Genomic DNA, 12,878 nt, shown 5'->3' on the forward strand with positions numbered 1-12,878 from the left:
AATGCTAACACACTTCAGCACAGACATCTGCCTGAACCCCAATGTCAACGCCTTCCCTATGATTCTGTTGTCATTCTACGGTTCATCACTCGGTCCTTTCCCGAATGTTGTTTCTTTCTCAAAGACCTTTCGGCTGACGTCAGCGAAGGTTTGCACAGACCGAGAGATTTTTTTTGAATGCCTCTATCTCCTAAAGAACAGGGAGAAAAGAGCTGATGCCAGTTCTTCATGTTGTGCAGAGCAGCACACAATCTGTGTTGCTGTGGGAAAATGCACAGCCGGAGCGGGTCAGTGCGACAAGTGACACGTGGACTTTCGACATCAAGCTGGTGACGTGGCCCCTGGCATATAAGGAGGGGGCCGGCGGGCCCTCCTGATTCTGACACTGCGATGAAGGGACTCGTGCTGCTGGCCGCGCTGCTGGGGGCCGTGATTGGCCAGGAAACCTTCGGAGGGTGAGCGACCTTTCACCTCCGGGGGCTTTGTGAGGGACATCAGAGACACGTACCATGCTGAGGGGTCAGGGGTAACGCTAAAATCTGTTCAGTGCGTCTGCACTCAGGACCTGGGCTCAGACAACGCCTACGTCAGAAAGAGAGGGGTCCAGGGCTGCTAGTCCTGCTGTTTGTGCCTGTATGGTGCTCTGTAGAGAGAGCGTAGAGATGCTCTTCTGCACGCCGTTCTAAAATCTGTTCAGTGCATCTGCACTTTTCACATTCACATTTTGCCACTAGATTGCCGTCAAGTGAAATGCAGGCTGTTTCCGACCCGATTGTTTTCATGTCTAATTTTCTATTATAGCCAGCATCGAGAGACGTTGAAACATGCACAGGCTTGTTTGAGTGCGGTTTCCCGCTTCCTTGTTGCTTAAACGCTAACTACCAGTGTGGTCACGGCCAATGGCGAAACAGCGTGATTCTGTTTTTGCAATCAAAGTTAACAGCTTTTTGAGGGAACAGTAACAGACACACACTAATATTTCCCCCTGCTCTCACGACTACTCCAGTTTTCAAGCCTCAATTAAGAAGAACAATGAATGATCATAACCATTATCATCATCATCTGGGGGAAAAATCTCTTCATCATCGTAATTGTGAAAATGCATATCAGTCACAATCATGCAGTTTTTTATGTACAGAAAAAAGGTTTGGTACACTATTTTTGTTTTAAGGGCCAGTTTCACGGACACAGATGAAGCCTATTTCTAGACTAAATTCAATTTTGAATAAAGATTCTCAATACAAAACTCTATTTAGTCCAGGACCAAACTTCATCTTTCTGTGAAACCAGCCCTAAAAAGAAGACGGCTTCACCCTCATGTACTATAGCTCCCCCTGGTGGAGGATTTGACACACAGCTACAGACGGAGAGAGAGATGGCAGTAGCATGTGTTTTGGTCCAGTGTGTGGTGCTAAAGTGCTGTGTGATCTCCAGTGATCAGGTGCTGAGAATCAACGCCAAAGATGAAGCTCAGATCTCTCTGCTCCAGGACCTGAGTGAGGTGGATCTTCTACAGGTGAGTCTGACCTGGGGGCCACTCAACCTGACACTAAAATCACCTGCACAAAGTCATCCTGAACAGGGTTCAAATAAAACATTCACCCTGAAACTACCTGCACATCAAGTCAACCTGAACAGGGTTCAAATAAGACATTCATGAGCAAGGGGCCTCATTGTTCAGCTAAAGGGAGAGAAATTAACGTGTGGAATAGAGAGCAAAACGTCAGGATTTCAAGAAAGTGTGTTGCTCAGGTCTATTCCAAAGCAATTACACAAAGACAGTTCAGAACAAATAAAAGAACAGATTTTTTTTTTTTACCTTCACTGTTGGCTCTGAAATTGGCTCTGAAGATTGGAGGCCAGTGTGAGTTAACAGAAAGGGGCCAGTGTGAGTTAACAGTAGGGGCCAGTGTGTGTTAACAGTAGGGCCCAGTGCGAGTTAACATTCAGGAGCCAGTGTGAGTTAACAGTTGGGGCCAGTGTGAGTTAACAGTAGGGGCCAGTGTGTGTCCTGCACGTTGACAGAGATGTTTCTCCTCCAGCTGGACTTCTGGATGGATCCGGTGGACCCCTCCCTCCCTGTGGACATCCACGTTCCCTTCCACAGCCTGCAGGATGTCAAGGCCTACCTGCTGGTCAACGACATCCCCTACTCCGTCATGATCGAGGACCTGCAGGTGTGTGTACAATGTTCATGTCACCTTTGTTTATACAGGGTACACTGAGCACACATGCTCCTTTACAGCAAAGTCCTGTTAATTCCCTCTAAAGTAGCCTGACCTGCAAGTCTTTGAGTCGCGAGAGGAAAGCAACATGTGTGTAAAATGAGCCTGCAGCCTTCACGAGGCTAAAGCGCTAGAGCCCTAGAGCGCTAACAGAGTTTGTGACCATTAACTTTGTGACTCACCTTACTGAAAGCTCACAGCACTGGGGTGAGCCTCAAGAGCAGCGGTACTGAGAGAGCAGCAGTGCTGAGAGAGCAGCGGAACTGAGAGAGAGCAGAAGTACTGAGAGAATCGCAGTACTCAGAGATCAGCGGTACTGAGAGATCAGCGGTACTGAGAGAGCAGCAGTGCTGAGAGAGCAGAAGTACTGAGAGAGCAGAAGTACTGAGAGAGCAGAAGTACTGAGAGAGCAGAAGTCCTGAGAGAATCGCAGTACTGAGAGATCAGCGGTACTAGATCAGCGGTACTGAGAGAGCAGCAGTGCTGAGAGAGCAGAAGTACTGAGAGAGCAGCAGTGCTGAGAGAGCAGAAGTACTGAGAGAGCAGAAGTCCTGAGAGAATCGCAGTACTGAGAGATCAGCGGTACTAGATCAGCGGTACTGAGAGAGCAGCAGTGCTGAGAGAGCAGAAGTACTGAGAGAGCAGCGGTACTGAGAGAATAGCTGTACTGAGAGAGCAGCAGTCAGTAACCGGGCGCTGCTCCTTCCCTCCGCAGGCCGTTCTGGACGAGGAGAAGCAGCAGATGCAGGGCGCCCGCACGGCGGTGCCCCGGAACACCGACGCCTACGACTACGCCAACTACCACCCCCTGAACGAGGTGAGTGCCCCGAGGCTCAGAGCACCGCTGCGCTGACGGGCCTCAGTGACGCAGTTATCCTCATCACAACCCGTTTCCTCTGCTCGCACTAACCTGAGAAAATCATCTCCTGCTGAGGGTGGGTGGTATTTTATGAGCGTTGCGCAAGCTGTCCAAACAGAAATACTGAATTCTCACAGGCTAATGAAATGGCAAAGACCTAAGTGTGCAGAACAAAAATGAACAAACATCAGCCAATCAGGACCTGGGCTTGGCGTTACTACGACAACACCTACCTCAGAAAGAGAGGGGTCCAGTATGGTGTGCGCCTGTATGGTGCTCTGTAGAGAGAACGTGGAGATGCTCTTCTGCACGCCTGCCATCTCACACCTGCTTTTCTCTGAGTCCAGATCTACAGCTTCATGGACATGCTGGTGGCTGAGAACCCCGGTCTGGTGAGCAAGACCACCATCGGCGCCAGCTACCAGAACCGACCCCTGAACATCCTCAAGGTGAGCATGCAGCGCACTGACACAGATATTCACAACAATGATCTTACATTAGACATGGCACAATAGAAATCTGGACAATTATTTCCTGTTGAGACATGGGGCAACATCGTTACAACGCACATCATCATAGGTAGTACACTAGACAAAGCATCGAAAAGATTTCAATAAGAATAATACATTCTGTAGTAGTAATGATAATAATAATAATAATAATAATAATAATAATAATAATAATAATGAAATGGCTGCTCGGGCCATTTTATAAAAACATACAAAGTCTCGCAAGATTAATGAATAAAGTGCTGAAACAGCAACTCAGCAGAGCTCCAGGTGGATGCACAGTCCACACGGGGAAAGTGTAAAATGGCGGCGTGTCTGGCCCTGCTCTTCTCCACCCCTGCAGTTCAGCACCGGACCGAACCGGCCGGCCGTGTGGATCGACACCGGGATCCACTCCAGAGAGTGGGTCACCCAGGCCAGCGGCACCTGGTTTGCCAAGAAGGTACCGGAACCTTCCGCCCCCTCCCGAAGGGCCTTCACCTCCTCCTGAATCTGTTACACACACAATACAGTTATTCAGCTGACGCTTTTGTCCAAAGCCACTTACATTTTATTTGACTAAGCAGGGGACAAGCCCCCCTAGAGCACGAATCTTATTGTGACTGCACCAGGGCTCGAACCACCAACCTTCTGCCACAGTCAAACACCTTAGCCACTAGGCAACAAACACTAAGCTAACTTCAAGCTTAGGCCAAATAAATTATCCATTACACACAATATAGGACTGAACAGACACATTTGCATCACAAAACGTGAAGACTACTAACATTACAAAGAGGAAATGCATGTTTGGAATAATATTTGCCTTCAGTGAAGGAATATGAGGTTTAAGTGAAGCACCTACAAGTGAAGTCAGTTCTTACCTTTCTTCCAGCAAAGTCACATGGTCCACTTACTGTATGTATAAAAAGCCCAACAAGCGTCTGCTACCCACAATTGTGCATCAAATTCAAACGCAGGCTCGTATTTTCAAACTTTAGCCAAGGAAACATCGTTAAAAATCGACAGGATGGTGTCAGGAGCGGTCACTGTAGCGGTTCTTATTTCTTGAACAGATTGTGACCGACTACGGTCGCGACCCCGCCCTCACCGACCTCCTCAACAGGATGGACATCTTCCTGGAGATCGTGACCAACCCTGACGGCTACGAGTACACCCACACCACCGTGAGTCCTGGTCAGGGCTGGGCTCCATAACCCAGAACCTAAAACTTCTGTTTCCCTCAAGTCTGTCATTTTCATTCTGTTTTATTTCTCTTTCTTCTACTGTGTAAAGTGCTTTTTTGCACGTTGGAGAAATATGAATATTATCTGCTCAAGTGTCATTAGCATACTCACCAGAGGGCATCTGTAATCTCCATCTTTACAGAACCGTATGTGGCGTAAGACCAGGAAGCCCAACCCTGGCACTTCCTGTGTGGGAGTGGACCCCAACAGAAACTGGGACGCGGGTTTCGGAGGTAAATGCGTGCAGCTCGGTTCTTTTACACCACTCCCTGCGGTAAGGACACACTAATGAATCCAGGCCTGAAAACAACAGAGTGGACATCCATCTTGAATTCCTTTGATTAACTACTTTCTTGCTGAATAAGTATTATACATACACAGCACCACCAGCTGTGTATGTATCCCACCAATGTGTTAGAACAACTATAAACTGAGGAGAACCACATCAAGAATAGCCAGTCAGACGTACACTTAGTTTGACGGACGACAGTCTCCAGTAGAGTCCTGGTGCTACAGACCCACCCGAAAAACAGACCCACCTCAGAAGGCCTCCTGGTCCAGGTGATTGGTCTGAAGGCGTGGCCCTGTGATTGGCAGGTCCCGGGGCCAGTGGCAGCGCCTGCAGCGAGACGTACCGGGGCCCGCGCGCCCACTCCGAGTCCGAGGTCAGCTCCATCGTGGACTTCGTGCGCGCCCACGGCAACATCAAGGCCTTCGTGTCCATCCACAGCTACTCCCAGATGCTGCTGTACCCCTACGGCTACACCCGCCAGCCCGCCGCAGACCAGGCCGAGCTGGTGAGCCAATCGCAGCCTCAGGAAACCGCCCAACGGCACGCCCGTCCTCACCAACCGCCAAACGACGCGCTCACCCTCATTCAGACCGGGGGGGGGGGGGGTCTCAAACCCGCTGCCACAGAGGGCCGTGTGTGTGTGCAGGTTTTCATTCCAGCCAATGAATGCTGCCTTAATTGAGTTCAATTACTCATTCAGCCATATGCATTTAACTGCATCAAGGCACAGAGTGTAAGCAGTTACTTAGATATAATTTGTGTTATTTCAACCCAAATAACATACACTTTATGTAGTTTATGTGCAAACATACAGCCCTAATTCAGTAAATAACTGAACTAATGATATAGTGAAGATCTGAGGCTGGAATAAAAAACAGTGTACACACGGCCCTCCATAGCACTGAAACCAATTATTTAAACAGGAAATACAAGACAGGAGGTTGGTACTTTAGATGCTGCTACATTTCAGAGGTTAAAGGGCATCTGGACTAGTTTATAAAAACAGTGATATTAAATATGCATGTGAGGGAGCTTTGATAACATTTTATAGTAGCCCATGAAAGCACCACGTATAAATGGTGTCCCTTATTACAGTGAAAACAATTTCAGTTCTTATTATTTCCACAGAAAATTTTAATGAACGAGGCATTAGTTCAGCTGGCTTTTGAACGTTTGGGTGAATGGCTTTTTTCTGTTCCCAGCATGCTCTGGCCGAGCAGGCCATCACTGAACTGGCCTCTCTGTACGGAACCAGATACAGATACGGCAGCATCATCAACACCATCTGTGAGTGACTCTCACACACATACGCAACACAAACGCACACGCGCACACTACAAACCCACACATGCACACACACACACACACACACACACACACACACACACACACACACACACACAGAAACATACATACACAAAAGCAGAAACAATGAATACACTCACACACACACACACACACACAAATACACACACACACAGAAGCACATGGCAGGCATTCACAAAAAGAGATGCGTGAACAGACACACACACACACACACACACAGGAAGACATACACAAACACAGCAACGGACATATGCACGTGAATACACCCAGAAGCATATATACACAAAAGCAGAAACAGTGAACACACACACATGAATACATGCAGAAGCAAACATACGGTATACAAATCCAGAAACAGTGAATAGGCTCCACACGCACGCACATGTACACACACACACACACACACACACACAGTAAGTCACACACACACACACACACACACACACACACACACAGAGTAAGTCACACAGTAAGTGACACACACACACACACACACACACACACACACACACACAGTAAGTCACACACACGCTCTGTGGGCTGAATCTGAGCCTTGCCTCTCCCTGCAGACCAAGCGAGTGGAGGCACCATCGACTGGACCTACAAGCAGGGCATCAAGTACTCCTACACCTTCGAGCTGAGAGACACCGGCCGCTACGGGTTCGTCCTGCCCCCCAATCAGATCATCCCTACCGCCCAGGAGACCTGGCTGGCCCTGATGGTCATCATGGAGCACGCCAAGAACAACATGTACTGAGCACAGTTTAACTCAGTCTAGAACAACATGTACTGAGCAGAGTTTAACAGCCTCAGTCTAGACCAACCTGTACTGAGTAGAGTGTAACAGACTCAGTCTAGACTAGAGACACCACCTCTGTAAGAAATAAATCTAATACAATGACCTTTCCTTCATCATCCCATGTCTTCAGTCTTCTTTACTCTCTCCATTTGGAATGGGAATGCTTTTTGGTTCCAAAAATGATTTTAGAGGAGGGCTGCCCAACCCTGTTCCTGGAGATCTACTGTCCTGTCGGTTCAAACCAACCACAACAAAGCACACCTCTTTCAACAGCTAGAGCAGGGCTGCCCAACCCTGTTCCTGGAGATCTACCTTCCTGTAGGTGTTCACTCCAACCCTTACAAAGCACTTAAATGAGGTGTGCTTTGTTAGGGTCGGAGTGACAACCTACAGGAAGGTAGATCTCCAGGAACAGTGATGGGCAGCCCCATCTCGAAGGGATAGTTTCATCTTCACATCCTTTCACTTTCAGTGTCCATTTTTGACTAGCCCAGGCAGGTCCCTTGTGGAATTATGGACATTTTATGGATCTCAAGAAGTTCCAACAGGCCATATCTGGCAGGCATGACATCAAGACACCTCAAAAAAGATAAATATTGCTTAAAGCAGGGGTCATCAAATCCTGCCCTTGATTCCAAATTCACTTTCTTTTCTACTGGGCAATGAACTGAACAATTAGCACCGCTGATTGGCCAGACTCTTCACACCTGACTCCCAGGTAAAGGGAGGGCGGAAAGCCAGCCGTTCTCAGCCCTGGAGGGCCGTGAGTTGATCATCCCGGAGTTAAACACTCACATGGGACCACGGCAGACAACTCCAACCTCCACAACATACAGTGAACACGGAGCAGGATTTAAACACATATTCTTTATTACACATTAAATATACAAAATAAAGCAGGCCAGAGGAATCACATTCAGACCACAGGCTTCAGTTCTGTTACCTTCTTCATTTTTGTCTCACAGCAGATTTCTCAGAAGGTTGGGTGTGGACTCATAAGCAGGTAGCCAAATCGGCAAGTTAAAACACACTCAGAGACAGGGCACGTACAATAAGTTGTGTAAAAAAAGATGCGTTAGATGGGTCCCCAGTGCCCAATCCATCACGTTGAAAGAAAACGTTTGTCGCTAGAAATGGTTTTTCGAGTCACCTTCACAGCCAGAAACGAAACAATACTGTTGCACGAATCCCGAATATTCGATAAAAAAAATACAGCCCCCGAAAACTACTGTTGATTGCCCAGATCTTGCACTTTTGCTTAAAAAAAATGGTCCCATTTTCTTTTCCTCTAAAAAGGCAGACAAGTGCATTTCATAGCGTGCTAAACTGGAAAGGTGCGCTTCAGTAAAATCGTCCCAGTGGCTCTCTGAACCAGTTGATGACAAATGTTTGTCAAAAGGCTCGCTTCATTAAAGTGGAAAATCCACAACCCTTCATTGAATTAAGGCATGCGAAACATTGCTTCAAAAAGCTCTACCTCCATTCATAAATACCTTACTTATCCCTTTGATTTTTTTGGAATGTTTTTTTGTTTTTTTTTTCCTTTCTTTCAGTGTTCTAGAACCCCATTGCTTTCAGTCACCAGTAGTGATTATGACATCAGCATTAGAATGTTCAGTTTAGAACACTCTATTCACATATTTTAATGACCGTACACTTTAAAGGGTTAAATTAACAGACGGCTACCCCAATCCGCTTATAAGCCGTGTAGAAATGCATAGGGTTCGGGAAAGAGTAGAACTTAAAACAATGATTATAAAGTAAGGCTTTGCAGTAACAGGGCTTATTTTCACCTTGACATTCAAAGCCCTTGATGATTTGTTGTGGGGAAGTTAAGTGTGCCTGGCTTCTGTGGGTATACATACATAGCTGTACCTGTAAACGACTCAGGCCAAAAAATATGCTTGAGTTTTATGGACGGTTCTGATTCCGGTACTTCCTGTATACGACAAACATTATCGTCAGCCAGACAGGCCGTTCCATTTGAATTCATATCACGACTCTAAGAGCCTCTGTATGTACCTACAAAAAGCCCAACAGGGTTCAGTCAGCTGGGAAATACACACACACACAAAAAAAAAGATACCATTGACTAAATGGCAACGGAGAGATTTAGTCACGCAATCGCCCGGTCGTTTTCTGACTAACAGCTACACAAACGACAGAAAGCGATGATGATTGTTGATTAGCCTACAGACTCACAATCCTTACTCTAAGTGGAAATATTTGATCTGAAGGTTACAGAAGAGGGACTGTTTATTTGCACTTAAACCTTCCAATCCTACGATGGTCCCGAGGAATCAAAACACTCAATATATATATATATATATAAAAGTAGATCATTTTTTGGGAATAGTAGTGTGGATTCCTGTCCTCATGTCTTCCTGTACAAGTCAGTGGAGAAGAGCTAAACTGAAAACTTCCTGTGTGCAAATCAAACCTGGGTCAAATACGTCATCGTTTTGGATTGAAACATTTTTCAACACCTGACTTTCTCACGCTTGCCTGGTGCATTGGAACCTATGAAACACTCTCAAAAAAAGTACAGACCCCGCCTTCTGGTCCCCTAGGCTGGGTGAACTGCGCCAGGAAAATGAATGGGGCACGGAGAAGTATTTGAATCCGGAAAACGTATGTATGCGTATGTGACCCAGGTCTGGTGCCACAGGGCCGTTCCTCACAGAGGGGGAGAGACTTGCCGAGTCCTACCAGTCTAAAAGCAGCAGGGTGGGACGCGGCTCTACGTGACTGACTCAGCGGTTGCCGGGGAGACGGCGGTATAGTCGGGGTGAGAGCGAATGGGGCGTGGAGGCTGGGGCTGTGGGGGCGGGGCTTATTTCCAGGGCCGGCTGCTCTGGGACCGGGCGCTGTCCGACCCGGCGGAGGAGAGGGAGAGACGACTCCGTGCGCTCGACGGAGCGCTGCCCACAGACAACCTGCTCAACCGACCTGGAGAGAGAGAGAGAGAGAGAGAGAGAGAGAGGGAGAGAGAGAGAGAGGGAGGGAGAGGGAGAGAGAGAGGGAGAGAGAGAGAGAGAGGGAGAGAGAGAGGGAAAGACTTTGACTTTTAGGTCTCCTTTATTGCACAGAACAAAAGAAGAAATAAATAATGGACAGACACACTGCCCTTTCAGACGAACACTCTCAGTCTTTTCAACCAATCAAAATGACTGCTATACTGTAGTTCTGAGTCCAAATTAAAACCCTACTACATTTTCTCAACATTCTCAATTTTCTCTACCAAAGCCTTCATATTTGGCTTCGGACTGAAAGGGTTAGGCTACAGTTCCTGTATTCATGTCGGGAGAACACCTCACACGTGAAGCAGGGTTCGTGTGGAGTCACACAGGGTTAGTGTGGAGTCACACAGGGTTAGTGTGGAGTCACTCAGGGTTAGTGTGGAGTCACTCAGGGTTATAGTGTGGAGTCACTCAGGGTTCGTGTGGAGTCACTCAGGGTTCGTGTGGAGTCACACAGGGTTATAGTGTGGAGTCACTCAGGGTTCGTGTGGAGTCACTCAGGGTTCGTGTGGAGTCACTCAGGGTTCGTGTGGAGTCACTCAGGGTTAGTGTGGAGTCACTCAGGGTTCGTGTGGAGTCACACAGGGTTCGTGTGGAGTCACTCAGGGTTCGTGTGGAGTCACTCAGGGTTCGTGTGGAGTCACTCAGGGTTAGTGTGGAGTCACTCAGGGTTCGTGTGGAGTCACACAGGGTTCGTGTGGAGTCACTCAGGGTTATAGTGTGGAGTCACTCAGGGTTCGTGTGGAGTCACTCACTGCTGGGTGCCACTGGGGACGAGCACCTCCTCCATGTGCAGCTGGATCCGGTCCAGGTCCTCCAGGGTGAAGCGCCACTTCCTCTCCGCGGGGCGGGGTGCCTGGGGGGCCACGGGCCTCTTGCGGCCCCCCGTCGCCGAGGGAGACGGCAGGCAGTGCGCCGGGAAGGAGCCCGTCGTCAGGCCTTCGGAAACTTCTGAGCCACCACCTTCAACCCTGAGCAAAACAAGATGGAGGACGTGCAGAGAGACCTGCCCATTTCAGCGGCGAGAGAGGGCAGGTTCCTCACCACTGAAGTCATATTCACCACTGGACTAAGCTCATTCTTTCACGGACAGGTCACCCAGAGGGAATTTGGTTTGCCCTGTTTTAAGGACCGGAAGGAATTGCACATTCGGTTTTGTGCTGTACTGTGCATATTACATACTCATACTAAACACGAGCCTGTCATTGCAAAGAAGTTAGCAAATTAATCTAGTTTATGCTAATAAATAGCTAATGCTAATTGTATCGATATTGCTGACCATTGCTCATATAAGACAGGCAATGGAGTGTCACAGTTGTGTGGTAACAGAATGAAGCTTTTACGGCAGGGGTGTCCAACTCGAGGTCTGGTTTTCCTTCCAACCAATTGCCTTGTTTTTAATTTGCCGACAGCTGTATTAATTACCCTGGTTCTAGCCAGTACTTGAGCACAGTAAAATCACGAGGATACACTTGCAGCTGAAGCCCGCACTCATTCACACGTCAGATCAGACATGATTGAGTCAATGAAATAATCGGGACTAGAAGTCCTGAAACGGACGGGCCCTTGTTGCGACGACCCTGGCCGTGGCTCGATATTCACACAGAGAGAGAGAGAGTGCAGGGGGTCAGACGGGCTCACCTCCGGACAGCATGAACAGGTTCTCGAACCCGCGCTCGCACATGGTGGTGGCGGCCTGGCTGGCCAGCCTCTCGTCCTCGTCGTACACGATGATGATCTTCCCCGCCGCGTTTTTCTGAGCCGCCCGTTAAGGTCGTCACGTTCTCCTCCTCCGCGCTCGCTGAAGATCTCTCACCGGCCGGGTGAGGCCAACTCTCAACCGGTCCTCCTCTTTCTGTCCATTTCACGATTTCACATTGTTCACTGAACGGGTGCTACGAATTCATTCTCTGTGCCATACCTAGGCACATGACCTCACCGATTATTGACAACGATTTGGCGCATTGTAAATTTCCATTGGTTCTGATGCCATTTTGTTCGATCCTATGTGGTTCGGTATGATACATTTTTCAGAAACTAATCCCCAAACATTATGGACACAAATATGTTTGGAGAGAATCTGATTCCGTCATATCAACATTTGACAAATTGGGTATGCACAGTGTATTTGAAGTTTAAATTACAGCAACATTACACTGGCACACTTAATTTCTCAATTGACCTTTCGCTAAGCCCCGCCCCCCTTAGTTATTGTTGCTAGGTCCGACAAACTTTCAGTTTCAACATGGCGTGTTTGACAGCTCTTCCAGCTGAACTGCTGTCGTGCTTTTACAAAGCAGCAAATGCGGTTTCAGATAGGAGTAGACAGAAAGGGTTACAGTATGCCTTTGAGCGCTACATACAGGACATCCAGGTAACACAAAATTAACATAATAAGGCGATCAAAATAGAGGCAAAAGCTTATAGATCCCAATCTAAAAGTGAATTGCCACATAACCTGCTGATCGAGAAGGAGGCTGGCACTGATATCAAGGAGCAACACTGTTCATGTAAAGCTGGGTAGGTCTCTATTCACTATCATCGTCTTTCTTACAAAGCAAAAGCACTAAGCACATATAACATTGCATCCAGTAGCCTTGTATGCTAGCGTATCATAACCAT

The 12,878-nt window shown here is 47.8% G+C and overlaps 2 protein-coding genes across 2 annotated transcripts in view; one reads left to right on the forward strand and one right to left on the reverse strand.

The window, feature by feature from the left end:
- Positions 1-297: 297 nt before the first annotated feature.
- LOC133119022 (carboxypeptidase A1-like) lies at positions 298-7,352 on the forward strand. The gene is made up of 11 exons (XM_061229393.1): positions 298-455; positions 1,435-1,516; positions 2,043-2,177; positions 2,941-3,042; positions 3,432-3,533; positions 3,937-4,035; positions 4,649-4,759; positions 4,962-5,052; positions 5,417-5,616; positions 6,314-6,398; positions 7,007-7,352. Exons 1-11 carry the CDS (start codon positions 391-393, stop codon positions 7,192-7,194), a joined length of 1,260 nt encoding a protein of 419 aa, XP_061085377.1. The 5' UTR covers positions 298-390; the 3' UTR covers positions 7,195-7,352.
- Positions 7,353-9,657: 2,305 nt separating this feature from the next.
- LOC133119205 (centrosomal protein of 41 kDa-like) overlaps positions 9,658-12,878 on the reverse strand; it is a 9,145-nt gene continuing 5,924 nt past the window's right edge. Inside the window, 4 exon segments of the mRNA XM_061229690.1 lie at positions 9,658-10,175; positions 11,012-11,198; positions 11,201-11,227; positions 11,898-12,012. Coding sequence (XP_061085674.1) covers positions 10,070-10,175; positions 11,012-11,198; positions 11,201-11,227; positions 11,898-12,012 — 435 coding nt within the window. The 3' untranslated portion in view covers positions 9,658-10,069.

The sequence above is a fragment of the Conger conger genome, chromosome 19 (assembly GCF_963514075.1).
Source record: "Conger conger chromosome 19, fConCon1.1, whole genome shotgun sequence".
In the NCBI taxonomy this organism is placed as follows: domain Eukaryota; kingdom Metazoa; phylum Chordata; class Actinopteri; order Anguilliformes; family Congridae; genus Conger; species Conger conger.

Excerpts from the sequence above, each read along its gene's own strand:
- LOC133119022 (XM_061229393.1), top strand. The coding sequence starts at position 391 with ATGAAGGGACTCGTGCTGCTGGCCGCGCTGCTGGGGGCCGTGATTGGC. Across the intron at positions 4,036-4,648 it reads GCACCTGGTTTGCCAAGAAG|ATTGTGACCGACTACGGTCG; the intron begins GTACCGGAACCT and ends TTTCTTGAACAG. Across the intron at positions 5,053-5,416 it reads CTGGGACGCGGGTTTCGGAG|GTCCCGGGGCCAGTGGCAGC; the intron begins GTAAATGCGTGC and ends TGTGATTGGCAG.